Source organism: Rhamphochromis sp. 'chilingali', assembly GCF_963969265.1.
Source record: "Rhamphochromis sp. 'chilingali' genome assembly, chromosome: 16".
NCBI lineage: Eukaryota > Metazoa > Chordata > Actinopteri > Cichliformes > Cichlidae > Rhamphochromis > Rhamphochromis sp. 'chilingali'.
Window position 1 is genome coordinate 35112363 of NC_137943.1, and position 15579 is coordinate 35127941.

The window sequence follows — 15579 nt, forward strand, 5'->3', positions numbered from 1 at the left end:
TGATTATTTCCTGTTTGACTTTGAAGTTTGATTTTCTTTCATGCAGTGTGCTGGTTTGACTTCCTGCCCTGTGATTTTCCTGATTGTTTCCACCTGTAGTTTAATAAGCTGTGTTTGAACAGCTCAGTCTTCAGTTGGCCTCTGTGCTGCCAGTTAAGCTCCACGTGTGGTGCTCATGTTTTAGATGATCATGTCTGCAGTTATAAAATGTCTGCAATATAAACACACATTTCAATTATAAAGGGCAGTTTGTTTGAACAGGAGATTTATGTGACTGCAGCTGAAGAATAAGGAAAACCTTGTGAAGCTTTAACAGGTATTTTTACTGGACTCAGGCAGCTGAGGCCCTTTTGAGGTCAACTTTAAGCCCTTTGAATAAGCAGATGTGCTCTGGAGTGAACTTAATGTGAATTAATTTGCTTTCATGTCATGTTGTTCACAAACAAATCATTTGAGGTCATGTGATACATGCGATCTGTAACTGGACAGTAAGTAAAATGTTGCAGATTAGACTCTGAAGTCTGCACCGTGGGGATGTTTTACCTTTACTGTAACTGACTTTACTTCTGTATCTGTGCTCGTTTCTTCCCCCTGCAGTGAAATAATCAAAGACATCGAAAACTGTGGGAAGAAATGATCCTGTGATCATCTCCCTTTGTTCTGCTTCCTGCTGATTAGTAAACAAAAGCTTCTTGGAAACACACAGATGAAACTCCTCCTCATGGTTACTGCAGTGTTGCTGTTAAACTCTGATGGTTCTGGGTTTGTTGTGCTTCTCGTTGCCGTCCCGGGTCCCTCTTCCTGTTTTATTTGAGCGATTGCTTCTCCTCACATGCCTGCCCTGTCTTCCCTTCCCCTCTTTGTCTTCCCTCCTGTGTGATTGCCGCCCCGCCTTGATTGTCTGCAGCTGTGCTCGGTTCCCAGCTGCGTCTCGTTGTGTAATCGGTCCCGTGTGGTCTCGTCTTTCCCTTTGTGGAGAGATGTTTTTGCTCCGTGTGCTTGTTTGTGCATTCCTCTCTGCTCCATCTTTCTCTGGGTTTCAGTCTCCTGCTCCCTTAACAAATGTATTAACTACTCAAAGTTAGCATTTAGTTTGGATCTTGATTGTTTTATTTTAATGGATTTGTTTGAAAATCTGATCACTGTCCAGACTTTATTACAAGGCTGAAACTGTTTTGTGACTCGTGATGGTTTTAGCGCAGCATATTCTGTCTTTGACAGTGTTAGAGGAATCTGGATGAATGGTTCCCAAAAAACAAATTCCCTCCTGTTTCTTGTCCTCGATGGAAAACATTAAGGTGAAGGAAAGATGCGACTGTTCTGATGCAGCGTGCCTAATGCTGTGTCGGTGGATGTTGATGTGGGTCCATTGTAATGAAACTACAACATCCTGAGGACCAGATGAGATCCTCCGAGCTCACCTGTGTGCTGTTACAGGCTTTATCAGTTTACTGCTGGCAGCTCAGCCATGCAGGGCGTGTTTCTGGGCGTGTCTTCATGCAGGCTGTATTAACACATCAAGATTATTCAGATTTACTTGATGTCAAAAACAGCCCATAAAGGGAAATCAGATGTTTCTCACATTCTGGTTAATTGCACTTCCTGTCCGCTCATCTCCTGCTGCAGAGACCCAGCACAACCTCAGGAAGGACTTCAGCCATGATGAGCCTGAATGCCGGTGAACCCTAAACCCACAGATACTTTTATACAGCTCAATCTTAACAAATTAAGATTAAATTAAATCGCACAACACAACTTTACAAGAAGCAGATTTTATTTGTATCACAATATGATGATCATACTTCAGCTGAGGGTTCATCACAGCCTGTAAGGGTCAAATGAATCAGAATAAAATGGAAAACACAGGATTAACATTTTCATGATCTGAGCCGCGTCGCTTGGTTCGATCGCTCGTTTCCCGAAACGGGACGGCATCGTCTCGTTTTCCTAAAGCAGGGGTGTCGACCTCCAGGCCTCGCGGGCCGGTGTCCTGCAGGTTTTAGATCTCACCCTGGGTCAGGGTTAGTTAGGGCTAGGTTGATTAGTTAATTACCAGCCCTCATGTTAATGAGATAATTCAGCCATTTAAATCAGCTGTGTTGGATCAAGGACACGTCTAAAACCTGCAGGACAGCGGCTCTCGAGGCCTGGAGTTTGACACCTGTGCCCTGAAGGATCCTCTGCTGAAGGATGTAGTGAAGGAAGCACTGTATGACCTTTCCTTAGTATCCGGAGAATTCAGCCACCTCCGCTGATGCTGCAGAAACTTCAATGGCACTTAATGCGCAACAGGTCTGTATCACCACGCCATTTCTGGGGCCGTCCTTGCACTGGGAGCACTTTCATACTTCAGATATTCTGACCACACCTTCACGCAGACTCTGACCTTTTGCTTACAGCTCAGATATCCTCATGCGGCTGCAGACGAAAGCAAACATAATCCGGACAGAGGAAGATAAAGTTTGTACCTACGGTCAGCAACGCCTCGTAATTCTAAAACGATTCAAAGTTGACGCAGTCACAGAACACCCAGGAAGACAAAATGTGTCCAAACAGCCCACATGTAGCAGAGGTAGAGAGCTATGACGTGACACACGTGATGTGTTTTACTTGTACAAAGATGAAACCGTTTTCCCTTTCAGTCCTGAACACTTCGGGACTTCTCACTTGTGCCTCTTTTTGTGAAAATTCATCGTCGAGGCGTCCCGAAATCTTTTCCCGCATATGTCGCAGGGAACGGGCTTCTCGGCGGCGTGAGTCCTCGTGTGGCGCAACAAGTCGTTACTTTGGCAGAAACTTTTGCCGCAAATTTTACAGGAATGAGGTCTCTCGCCGGTGTGGATCCTCATGTGGGACGCCAAATTATCCTTCCGACCGAACCGCCTCCCGCAGAAGCCGCAGATAAACGGCCTCTCGCCCGTGTGGGTCCTCATGTGCAGGATCACGCTGTCCTTCCGAGTGAAACCTTTCCCGCACACGTTACACGAGAACGGCTTCTCGCCCGTGTGAGCCCTCATGTGGATCTCCAGATTAAAGCGTTTACGAAAGTGTTTCCCGCATATTTTGCAGGGATACGGCTTCTCGTCCGGGTCGCTTATGTCTTGTTGCATCATCAGAGGTTCATTCCTAAAGCCTTGCATGTAAACAGGGCCGCTAAATATCAGGCCGTTGTCCACGTTGTTGTACATCGCTTGCACAGCCGATCCCGAGTCCACGTGGTTGCCTCTGTCCTGACGTCGGCTCTCGGCCACGGGAGAGCTGTGAGAGGGGAGCTGCTCCCGCTCCGGTTCTGGGTCGCTGTCGTCACTTTCCCCGTACGTAACGGTCACCATGATGGTGTCGCCGTCCTCGTCCAGAACGAGCAGCTCTCCCTCCTGACTGATGCTGAGCTCCTCCTCCTCCTCTTTGATCCGTCGAGCTGCTGGTTCCTCCTGGTTCAGGCTGGAGTCCCTCTCCTGGTTCACGAGAACCTCCTCATCCTCGGAGAGGTGTCGCGGTCGGAGGTCTGGAGGGACAGAATGACACGAATGTGATGACAGAAAAACACCGGAGAAATATTTCACTTATAATTATTAGAGCTCTGCGGGGTAACGTATGTGCAAATGATCAAATAAGATAATAGCTCAGGACTCAGAGAGCAGCTTCTGTCTCCATAATTCGGTGGAGAAACGAGCTTTAGGGCGACGCCGCCGTCTGCACTCAGCTTTGTGTTTGCACAACAAGACTGACATCACGTCTCTGCCAGCTTGTTCAGCCTGATGACCAGAAGCTGCTTCAGAAATCCGCCTTCAGCTTCCACCAGGAAACAAAGTGACTGTAAAACCAGTGACGTGTAACATCCAGGCATCCGCGAGGAGGCTTTTCAAAGTTTATTTAGCCAGCTGACGTCTAAAGATCTGTTAGGATTAACTTTGCTATGACTGCAGACATAACAAGCACACAAGGTGGGAGTGGAGCTGGGAGATCAGCCTGGGGAAAATCTTCCACTGCGGCTGCTGGAGCAGGACTACCAGCCGACTTTGAGGCCACTCAGGCGGGGGAAGCGGTTCTCAGCCCACACTCCTGACGTCAGCTGGAGAGGAAGGAATGCTTGGATGATCTCCTGAATCCCACTTTCTAGTTTTTCTTCCACTCCTCAGGAGCAGCTGCAGGGACTCTGAAATGAACCTGTTTGCATGATCGCCGACAGAAATCAAACCTCAAAGACAGCGTCTGCTCCAAACTGGCTGCTCGTGGGTTAAAAAACACCAGTGACCGCAGGGATTGGATCTGCATGTTTATTCTGTGGAAGAGTGGCACACACAGTAACAGAACACTGGCAGAGCATGTGGGACTCAGCGCCCTTACACAATCCTCCACAAAAGTACAGAGAAGACGACAACGCAACACGACAACCGTGAGAGCAGCAGAAGAGAGAACAGACACACAGCCCGGCTCGCTCTGATTTCACAACCACGCGTCAGTAACGAGCCCGCGCTCTGTTTTTACGCAGTTTAAAATACAGATGTGAATATTAAAGTTTCAGATGAGCCAAAGGAGAGAGAGCGACAGCTAATCTGACGCTACGAACAGAACCAGCTCGTCTGTGCGACGATCTTAACGAGCTGCTTATTAAAAAAGATCCTAAATATCCTCAGTTTCAGTTTGTTTGGTAAAAACGTATCGGCGCGTGTCTGATGAGGCGCCGATGAAAGTCTGGAGATCTGCAGCACTGAGGCTACGTCCACACGTAGTTTTGAAGATGCAGCTCTTTCTCTGCGTTTGGCCTTTCATCCACCCTCCAAACGCCGTTTGGAGCACTGAAGACTGAGACTTAAACTCCTCCCAGGGTGGAGATTTTCAAAAACTCAGTTTTTGTGTTTACGTGTGGACGAGAGATTCAGTCTTGCAGCGCCTTTTGTTTACATGATGGATTTCTACAGTGGTGCAGACAAACTGTTGGTGTTAGTCGTGCTGCCTGCAGTATTTACACGCTTACACACTTTCTTGTTTTTTGCTGTTTCCAGTGTGATGTTGAGGAATAATGTCTGTCCACACGTACGACTCGTTTCTTTGTTTACTCTTTCCCTCCCGGCCTGCAAGACTTCTGATTGGCCAACATTTCTGCATGGTTAGGATTTGGCATGTTCTCGACAGCGTTTGACTTCATTTTTTCCGTTTACATGTGGACGGAGATCTCAAACATGCACGTGTGGATTTTATACTTTTTTGTTATTGAAAATGGAAAATCTCCATTTAGAAAAATACTTGTGTACGTGTGGATGTAGCCTGAGAATCGCCGCTTTTAAAAGGTTATTCTTTCTAATACCTGTACTGATGTTCAGTCTTGCCTCTGACACCCTCCGTACAACAATAACGGGCAGCCAATCAAAAAAAAGTCAGCTTAAAGGGAGGCAGGACGATCTCGGACGCTGCATCACAGCTCGCTGTCAGGTGAAGATCGCTTTGAGCAGAGAATCATGCAAAGCCACTGTAACAGCGTCACACAGGGAACGCACTCGGCCGTCGGTGCACCGTCGCTGAATGTTTAAGATTTCAGAGGCGGCGACCCGGGTCAGCGTCGGACACTTTCCTAAATACTAGAACAAAAGCGATACTGTGAAAGCTACAAATGCAGTGCTGTTCGGGCCAGAGCCAGCTTTTATGACTCCGCCCTGCACGGTGCCGGAGCTCGTCCGAACGCTCTGCTTATTGCCCGGGAGGGGGCGTTTTCACCCCGGCCCCCTGCTGAGATTTCAAGACGACTTCTCGTCTGTGTGAGTCCTCGTGTGGCGCAACAAGTGACTGCTCTGAGTAAAGTTCTTCTCACAAATTTTACAAGAGTAGCGCTTCTCGCCCGTGTGCGTCCTCATGTGGATCAGCAGCGTCCCGCTCTGACAGAAACGCTTCCCGCACGCTTTGCAGGAGTACAGCTTCTCGCCCGTGTGCGTCCTCATGTGGACGGTCAGGCTGCCCCTCTGAGTGAAGCTCTTCCCGCAGGTTTTGCAGGAATGCGGCCTCTCGCCCGTGTGGATCCTCGTGTGGCTCTTCAGGTTTGACGTGCAGATGAATCTCTTCCCGCACGTTTTACACCCGTACGGCTTCTCGCCCGTGTGGATTCTCATGTGGACCAACAGACTGTCGCTACACCTGAACTTTTTCGCACATATTTTGCAGGAGTACGGCTTCTCGCCTGTGTGAGTCCTTTCGTGATATTTCAGTAAGTATATCTGATAGAACTTCTTCCCGCAGGTGCTGCACGCGAACGGCTTCGCGCCCGTGTGGATCCTGACGTGTCTTTTTATTTGGGACTTATCCTTAAAAACTTTCTCACAAACGTAACATTTCAAAGGCTTTTTACCTGCGTCCGTATTACCCTGACTCTCTGACATGGGAGCGCGCTCTGCACTGTCACTTCTGCTTTTAGCGAGTCTCTTCGTTGGCTTTGGCTCTGCGTCCGATCCCGAGGCTGCGTTCGTGCTCCCTTCCTGATCTCGGCTCTCGGCTGCAGGCGGGCTGTGAGACAGGAGCTGCTCGCTGATTGGCTCTGTTTCACTGTCACTTTCCCCGTAAGTAAGAGTCACCATTAAGGTATCGTCCTCCTCCTTCACTATAAGGTGCTCTGCCTGGTAGGCGGTGCAGAGCTCCTCCTGCTCCTCTTTAATCTGCAGAGGCGCTGCTTCCACCCGGCTGGTGTGGAGTTCTTCCAGTTCCTCTTTAACCTGCAGAGGTTCCTGCTCCAGCCTGGAGTTCCCCTCCTGCTCAGGAAGAACCCGTTCCTTATTACAGTCATGTTGCTGAGGAGGATCCAGCTTCAGGCTGGAGGTCTCCTGTTCAGAAGGAGCCTCGTCCTTATTACGATCATGTTGTGACTCCTGCTCCAGGCTGGAGAGCTTCTCCTGCTCTGTAGGAAGTTTCTCCCTGTTGGAGTCATGGTGCTGTGGGAGGCCTGGAGGGACAGAGAGAGAAAAGGTCGGTCACCGGTGCGATGACAGAGAAACATCTGCTCATACACACAACTGGAATTTAACGATAATCAACAGATAATCGGCTTCATGTGTGTCATTTGCAAAGCTCAGAGTACAAAATACTTTTAGCTGCACGTCCCCGTTTTTGACCCACAAACTTTACCTCCTGTCAGGTGTGTTTTATCCTTTTAAACTTTATTGATCAATAATTCTGTTTGAGATCAGTCTTTTCTGAGAGAGTCCCAGGAGCACAACGACCACACAGCAGCAGAGTGTGTGCACATCGATGGCTGAATGTAGTTCATGACTGGAAAGAGTCAGACAGCATTAACGTTTCATGCACCAACTTCAGCTCTGAATGCAAGTCTGTGATCAAGTCAAAATCCCAGGCATTAGTAACTGCAGGCTGCTGTATGCAGCACATGTAGTTTTCTGCATTTAAACGAGTCCTTGAACGCATCACCAGCAGACCGTAGAGGAGTGCAGATCTGAGCCGGAAAGGCTCAAAGATATTTCAAATTACTGGGTCAGCAAAAAGGCAGCGATTACAGTTCTGATAAGGAGTAATTATAGGATTCATGTACCAATAAAGATGGACGTGTGTCTCTGTGAGATCCAACCGTGACTGAGCTGAGGGCGAAACCATCAGCAGGGTTCAAATTTCAGGGATCTCAGGCTTTTCAACCACAGACTGCTTGTTTGGTTGACGTGGCTCAGCGTCTGCTGTCAGTAAAAGGAAAGTAAATACTGGAACAGAAAAACCAGGTATGAGTGTGGTCTGCATGTCACGGATGTTCTTCCTCAGCTGAATCACACGTGTCAGTCGGATGTACTGACTGACTGGTGTTTTTAAAGAAACTGGTACCGCTTTGATTCTTCATTTAGCTTTACTTCCTCTTATCTGGGCTCACAGAGCTGCTCAATAATAAAAACAGGAAGGTGACCACGAGCAGAGCTGCTGCTGCTAACAGTGTCAAGCCCGTTTCCTCATTCGGCTTCTCATTAATCTCCAGACACTGATTCTCCGGCCTCTCCATTCAACGCTTTCATTCACGACACATTAACGACGACGTGTTTGTCGCAGAGTAATGCCTTCAAATGTGATTCTTTCCTCTCTTGCTGCTATTTATAGGCGCTGCTCTGTCTTCAAGCAGGAAGTGGAAAATAAACAAACTCCCTGGTGTCTCTTTTTGTCTCCTTCCTCTTTCCTGAGCTGCAGCTGCACTCTCCTCTCTGAGCCACCAAACAATCAGCGCTACAGCGGGTGGCTCGCACTATTAATCATGCACGACATCAAATGACATCAAACCCCCGTCGCAGCTGCAGGAACCAACAACACGAGCGACTCTTCAAACAGAGGGATTCTTGGACTAACGCTTTGATCATGTGTTTGTTTGCATTTTCATGGACATCTGTACAAAACCATCCGTTCCATCTGTTACAGATGCGCCTCCTACGTGCTTAGTGTTTCCTTCCATTACTGACAGCACGTTGGTCACATGAGACCTCCCACAGTCCCCTGTGACAATCCCACAGGTGAGGCTCTATTGAGAAAGACATAGGAGTGTTTCATAGATGTATATTTGAAAAATGAGAGCAAAGACCGTCACAGATTTTGGATACGTTATGAACAGAAACGTGGTCTTTCTAAAACAGCTGGTTTTGGTACACGGTGTCATAACTGGGGAATATCACACAGGCTGGATGAAAGTGTTTCCATATTCAGGCTTTAATAAAGAAGACATGCGGCCGACTGTTTAAAAGAATATTTTGCGCCTTGTGTATAAAAGTTACTTTTTTTTGCTTCTCTCTTATTGCTTTGCACAGCAGGAAGCTCCACAGGTCTGATTTACAGACTTTACACTGATTCTTGGTGCAACCCTGAAGGGATTCGGGTGTCATGCCTGGGAGGACGTGTACATGTCTGTGCCATCCGGGTCATTGTGAAGCACATTTTCACACACGACTCATGTAACGTCCCTCAGGACTGTCTCACAGGGGACAACCCCCACTAAGGGTTACATGCCTCCACCGTTTGCTGTAGAACAAAAACTGGAGGGGTTCATTCATAGAAGCAGCTATGTACCCTGAACCCTGTGAAGGACCGAGCTCAGGGCCGTTATAGATGCTGGAATCTTACACAGCCTCCCTCCAACCCTTCAAGGATGTTTGAGAGCACCAATGGCAGCAGGGCCCTGACACTTTGCAGACAGTCAGAGGTCGAACTTTCACCGGGAATTGTTTTCAGGTGAGAGGTATTTAATGACGTGACCCTCTGCCCACTCTGGCCCCAGCACTCCTGCTTCATCAATCACCCCGCGCGTAAAAGCAGAGCTGAACGCGGATCGCCACCTCGCTGTCCGCTGACAGCGGCTCTAGCCCGGCCCAGCTCTGCGTGCTGCTGGGCCCACGGACTGTGTGCCGATCACAGCCATGTTAGTTCGGCCTCACTCGTTTCTTCCCGCAACAATCCAAACCCCGCAGGAAATACACGGCCTACTGTCCCGCAGCTCGTGTTCAGCTCCTGGCTGAGTAAATGTGCCGTGGAGCTCCGGTTAGGATCCTCCGTGAAGTGTTTTTCTCGCTGAGCGTGGACTCACCTATTCTGTGCAGCTTTATCTGAGGCTTCCAGGTGATCTCCAGCAGTCTGCGCTGACGGTCGATCACTTCCTCGTACTGGACGATCGTTTTTTCAAACTCCAGGAATATTTCTTCGGCGGCAGCAGTTAGTCGGCCGTTAATAAACCGTCTCAGGTCCCGATGTAAGGTCATCATTACTGCACCTGCGGAAACACGGGCCTGAAACAGGGTAAGAAAGAAAACCCCACCGCCTTCCACTCCAGCCCTCAGAGGAGTTAAGCTAACAATAAACCTTGAGTGGGTTTTCTTCTTCTCCTGGCAGACTAAACTCAGCGCAGGCGCACCGCTGCCCCCTGCAGGTCATTTGTAGACATACACTGCGTGTGTCACCCCGCATCACAGACGCATTTGGGCGACTTGTTGCACTTCTGGCTCAGTTACGTTTGGCCTGAGTGAAAACTGCATTAGGCCAGTTTCTCCTGTCACCCAGTCTTAGTCTAGTTTCCACTGAACCGGCCCACTGAGAACCTGCTTTCACTTCCCTCCCTCCACTCTTGAAGCACCAAAAGCTGCAGTTAACTAGTAATAACAGAGCATCCAGGTAGTCCTGCTGAATGACATTCTAGGATTTTATGTGGATGTTAGTGAGCACTGATTATCAAGTATTTGCGTGATGTTGTGTGATCACATGGTGTGTGATCCCATGCAGGCCAGGGATGCAGCTTAGTGCATTATTTATTAATGATCTGGGTGAACAGAGCGATAATACTCAGATGGTGCACTGTTAAAAAATGTGAGCCAGCTTAAACTCTGAGTTGAGTCCCTGATCTGTTCTCTGGCCCCTTTTCTCCGTGACTAAACTAATGGTGTGCAAATCTGCTGGAGGCCAGGATGTAACCTCCAGCTGCGGAAGACGCTGCTTGTGATGAACGAGCAGTGTTGGGGAGTAACGGAATACATGTACCGCCGTTACGTATTTAAAATACAAAATATGAGTAACTGTATTCCGTTACAGTTACCGTTTAAAAGGTGGTATTCAGAATACAGTTACTTTGTTGAAATAAATGGATTACACTGCGGTACTTTCCCGTTTCATGTTGTCGCGGGTCAGGACTGTTTGGGTTTGTTTGACAGCTACGTTCTTTCGTTCCAGGCGGCAGCGTTACGGTTGCCCTGGTTACAGGGCGACGCTCTCTCTCTCTCTCTCTCTGCGACTGCGTGTTTCCTGGGTGAGAGAGCGCCTTTTCGTTGTTGTTGTTGTGCTAAGCTAACAGGCTGAATGCTACAAGCATAGCTCTAAAGAATGTAGCATCATGGCCAGTGTAGTCCGTGCTGCAGGGAGAATGGACTGCCATACACGTTATGTGTCTGTGAGCGCGAGGAGGGAGAAAAAGGGGAGTGGAAAGGTACGAGTTGTCGTCGAGGAAAAACGGGAGCTGGAAGCATGTAAATATAATAATAACCACTGCAGCCAAGAAGAGAGCCTGACGAGCCCAGTTGTAAGTAAGCTATTAAGACTCGACTGTACACCACGTTCGTGTTTCCCTCCGAAAACAATAAGTTCCGTTGGAGCAGCCTTTCAACGCCTCTCTCTGTCTCTGCTAGCAAAGTTGACCCACACAACAAAGTAAAGCTATTTTTCGGCTACGAGCCGACAGGGACCCCGCCTATTAGTCAGAGGTCCCTTTACTACAGTTCGGAGTCGCGGACCTTCAGTAACAGTAATAAATCACAGCAATAGTACATTCACGTTGTTGTAAAAAGCACGATAATATATTAAGTAATCCAAAGTATTCAGAATACGTTACTCTCATTGAGTAACGTAACGGAATACGTTACAGAATACATTTTGGGGCATGTATTCTGTAACGGAATACATTTTAAAAGTAACCTTCCCAACACTGTGAACGAGTCAGTGTCTGTGTCCTGAAAAGGTGGATAATGAGGGAACAATGTATGGACTCATGAATGTTTTCCTGAAAATCTGCCTGATATCGTACGCTTTCCAATCCCAGCCGATGTCACGCAGCCCTGTCTGTCTGAAAGATGACTCATTCTAGACATGCTTAGTTGATCAAAATCCTTTGAATTTAATCCAGATGTAATTTAATATATCCTCACATCATGAGCCATTTAACAACAAACAGTCTTTAACATTGTTATTGCACATACTTCCTGTTCCTCCAGGATCTGTTGTACAGATGTGGCTCCAGGGTAGCAGATAGTGTGGGGGTTTACATTTAACAAGTGAAAAATCCCTGGTTTGACCCCAAGAGCAGACACAAATCCTTCAGGGACACATCAGGAAGGACATCTGGAGTAAAAAGTACCAAAGCTAACATGTGGAGCTACCCGGTGTGAATAAAGGAGCAGCTGAAAGCAGTTTCATCTACACTGCATCCAGGCTTTGTGGTGACTCAAGAGACAACGATCGGGAAGTAACAGACTCCCATTATTAGATCTGAAAAACGGACAACAGGAATGTTCTAGAGTTTGTAACTTTTAAGCATCAAAAATGTTCTGATGGGTTAAAAATAAAATTCAAATCTCCACGAAGATGATTTTATATTTGACTTTCCTTCTTCACACCCGTTAGTTTTCAGTGTTTACCTTTTATCACGTGGACGTAGGCGGAACGAAAGTTAGACGCCGATGCGCTGTCGGAACCTCTCACTGTGACACACAGAGGAAGTAAACAGATAGTAGTTTTATTTCTGTTGAGCGGAGACTGTGCTGCAGCAACGATGCCTTCAGTTCAGTATCTGAGAGAGTTCATCAACGAGCGACTAACTGCTGCTGCTGAACAAATATTCTTGGAGTTTGAAAAAACGATCGTCCAGTACGAGGAAGAGATCGACCGTCAGCGCAGACTGCTGGATATCACCTGGAAACCCCAAATCAAGCTGCACAGGACAGGTGAGTGTCCCTCTGAGGGAGGATCCTGATCACAGCTCTGCGGGACGTTTATTCAGCTGCGAGCGAACAGGCCGTGGGTTTCCTGCACAGCCTGAGTGTGAGCTAGTGTGGATCACAGGGTCTCAGGTTTGACGCACTGATGGACGCAGAAGGTGTTTTTGAGGTCAGCCACGAAATTAGCGCTCACGTTTACAACTGCAAACACAGAAAACATGTCAAAAGTCAACATCTTAGTGCAGTAAAAAAAAGAGGGAGACAGGGGAAGCTGAAGGGGGCAGCAGTAGATGAGTTTAAATAACTCGGGTCAATCATCGAAACAGGCAGGCAGGGTGGAGAGTGTCACGGGTGATCTGTGACAAAAGGACAGCAGCGTAAGTGAAAGGAGTGAAAGGGAAAGTTTAAAGCTGGCAGTGAGACCTGCTGGGATGGATGTTTGGAGACGGTGGCTCTGACACGAAGACATGAGGCCGAGCTGAAGATGATCACATGTTCAGCGAGCAGCATGGATCAGAGATGAGTCCATCAGAGAGGAGAGGCTGAGAGGGTTTGGACACGTGCAGAGGAGGGAGGGTGGATATATCAGACAAAGGAGGATGAAAATGGAGCTGCCAGGCAGGAGGGAAAGAGGAAGACCTCAGAGGAGGTTCATGGGTGTAATGAAGGAGGACAGAGGAGGATGCTGGGGTAGGAGGAGATGGAGGGTTATCAGCTGCGACGCACTGCCAAAGAGAGCAGAGGTGCATGTGTGAAAACAGGAGAACTCAAGACAACCGGTGTACATTTTAGACCTTTTAGTTTTTCCCAGTTTTCCTGAAATCGTTTGGAACTGTGGATTCACTCTGTGCTGGCCTCAAACCTTCACCAGTTTAACCTGATGGAAAAACAAAAGCCTGCTCCGACACTCCTGCCGGGCGGCCCCGTTTCTCAGTTCCTCTAACCTGTTTAGGTCGAGGAGCTCCCGTCTGCAGCTCGTCATAACGCAAACATGGGCTGAAAGCAGGAAGCTGCTTCCTGAGTGGTGACCAAATGTTCCCTACATGAGTGAAACCTCTCGTGGAAGCAGCCACAAAGAGCCGCAGATGCAGACTTTAAGTTTCACTTCCCTGTGCTGGCTTGGTTCATTCCAGGATAGATCAGACGTTACTTCCAGCTTTGAAGTTTTATGAACTGTTAAAGTTGCAGAGCCGCTACATTTTAAAAGATCAGTTCCTTCTTGTCCATTATGTTTTCCATGATAATCATCTTAATATTGACTCAGCAGCCCTGATTTCAAGCATGTAGATCAGCTGTGATCTTTTTTTCTTTTTGTGACATTATCAACCCTTTATCCCTCCAGACGTCCCACAGCAGCAGCTCTGTGACCAGGAGAGGAGCTCCAGTGTGGACCAGGAGGAACCAGAAGCTCCACAGATCGAAGGGAAGCAGGAGGAGCAGCTGGTAGTCGGGCAGCAGAGCGATCCCTTCATGGTCACTATACTTACACAGCACGCATAAACTGTGTGAACGACTCTCACATGTTAGAGCGCCACTGTGTGACAGACGCGGGAAGAAGACGGTGAAATGTGATGTTTGTGGAAAAGCCTTTCAGCACAGGTCCCGGATGATACATCGCAGGATCCACACGGGCGTGAAGCTGTACGCCTGCGACACCTGCGGAAAAGGCTTCGTGAGGAGCGATAAGCTGGCGCTCCACATGAGGACGCACACGGGAGAGAGCGCGTACACCTGTGACACCTGCGGGGAACGGTTCATTCAGTCCGCGATGTTAAAAACTCACATGAGAAGTCACACAGGTGAGACGCTGGACTGCAAAACCTGCGGCAGATGTTTCAGTCAGAAGAGCCACTTGTTGCGCCGCATGAAGATCCACACGCGAAAGACCAAGCCGGCCTGAAACGCCTGAGGGAGGGGGAGGGGCTTCAGGTATCAAGGTGATTTTCAAATCTGAGGTTTGACTATTTTTAAACTGAGATTATTTTTATTCGATTTAACCTTTGGGCCGTTGGTGAGGTCGTCCACCTCGATGGACGGGTGCTGGTCTTCGATGAGTCCTAAAAAAAATGTATGTTTCACTGATACAACACATTTCTAACATCAAAGTCACAGATTTGCTTCTTTGCTTTTCTAAATGATGTGTAAAGATTATTTATGTATCTGCATGTTTTATATGTAATTCAGTTCATCACAACAACCGTCACCTCGAGGCACTTTGTGTTGCAGGTAAACAGCTTCAGTATTCGATACATGTGTGCTGTTTGTCATCAGGTGACTTTATCACTGCTGTGATTTTACTGACTGACTGAGTTGAGTTTCCATGGTAACGCCAGCTGTTTCAGGCATACCTGAGAAAGTTACCGAGGTTAACGTTTTCTGTTTTGGGTTGTTGTGCAATCAAGTCTCCATTTTCAAGACGTTTTCATGCTGAAAGCAGAGATGGAACATATCTGGGTCCCACTCATGAAGCTGGGTCGGTATCGGGGCACAGCGGGGCAATCTCAGCTTTCTTCCACGTGCTCTGCAGGCCACAGCTGCAGTTAGATGATGTGTACTGTTTGGGGGATCATTCTCAGCTGTGTGCTGGGCCAGATTTGGTCCTCAGGCTGTGAGGTTGACACATGAATCCTAAACCTAACAGGTCAAAGTAAATAAATATATGTGCTGCTGAGAGGTCGAGGCACAAGGCAATGTGATGAACATTTACTGCAGCAGGTTTCAGCAAATAAAAACATGCCTTTATCGTGTCGTCATCATCTGCTATCATTTTCCTGTCGTTTCACGTTGGAGCTGAATGTCAAACGGGTTTAAAGTGTCTGATATGCCAGTAAAAAGAAATCTGTATGTGTACGCTGAATAAAAAGACTTTAAAAAAGACGTTTCCAGTGTTTGGTCACTCACATTTATTTAACTTCAAAGAGTCGAGCTGTGGCATAAAAATAAAAGGGTGGCGTCTTTGTTTAGGTTCAAGCATGAAGCTCACATTCAAGGACAAACTGATGAATGTCACCATTTTTCATCAGGATCAAAGTGAAAATGTTGCATCTACATGTCGACTCTGAGTTTTCCAGATAACTTACAAACTACATAATTATGAAACATCAAAAGTGATGGAATCGTGCAAAAAACCAAAGCTTTCTGT

At 47.6% G+C, this 15579-nt stretch overlaps 2 protein-coding genes across 3 annotated transcripts; one reads left to right on the forward strand and one right to left on the reverse strand.

Moving 5' to 3' along the window:
* Window positions 1-1729: 1729 nt before the first annotated feature.
* Window positions 1730-10299, reverse strand: LOC308412585 (uncharacterized protein). Of its 2 annotated transcripts, none has more exons than XM_080907053.1 (3): window positions 9548-10299; window positions 5810-6928; window positions 1730-3505 (listed from the first exon to the last, which is right to left on the reverse strand). In XM_080907053.1, the coding sequence occupies exons 1-3, from the start codon at window positions 9720-9722 to the stop codon at window positions 2664-2666; spliced, it is 2136 nt and encodes a 711-aa protein (XP_080763179.1). In that variant the 5' UTR covers window positions 9723-10299; the 3' UTR covers window positions 1730-2663. The 2 variants fall into 2 exon arrangements, with proteins under 2 accessions (XP_080763179.1, XP_080763180.1); XM_080907054.1 differs by having other exon boundaries at window positions 1747-3505; window positions 6341-6928; window positions 9548-10270.
* Window positions 10300-11040: 741 nt separating this feature from the next.
* Window positions 11041-15298, forward strand: LOC308412587 (uncharacterized protein). The gene is made up of 2 exons (XM_080907056.1): window positions 11041-12443; window positions 13780-15298. The coding sequence occupies exons 1-2, from the start codon at window positions 12272-12274 to the stop codon at window positions 13935-13937; spliced, it is 330 nt and encodes a 109-aa protein (XP_080763182.1). The 5' UTR covers window positions 11041-12271; the 3' UTR covers window positions 13938-15298.
* The last annotated feature ends 281 nt before the right edge of the window (window positions 15299-15579 follow it).

Coding starts and splice junctions, on each gene's coding strand:
- LOC308412585 (XM_080907053.1), bottom strand. CDS start 9,722: ATGATGACCTTACATCGGGACCTGAGACGGTTTATTAACGGCCGACTA. Junction 6,929..9,547: donor GATAAAGCTGCACAGAATAG/GTGAGTCCACGC, acceptor CTGTCCCTCCAG/GCCTCCCACAGCACCATGAC. Junction 3,506..5,809: donor GCGCTACTCTTGTAAAATTT/GTGAGAAGAACT, acceptor CTGTCCCTCCAG/ACCTCCGACCGCGACACCTC.
- LOC308412587 (XM_080907056.1), top strand. CDS start 12,272: ATGCCTTCAGTTCAGTATCTGAGAGAGTTCATCAACGAGCGACTAACT. Junction 12,444..13,779: donor AATCAAGCTGCACAGGACAG/GTGAGTGTCCCT, acceptor TTATCCCTCCAG/ACGTCCCACAGCAGCAGCTC.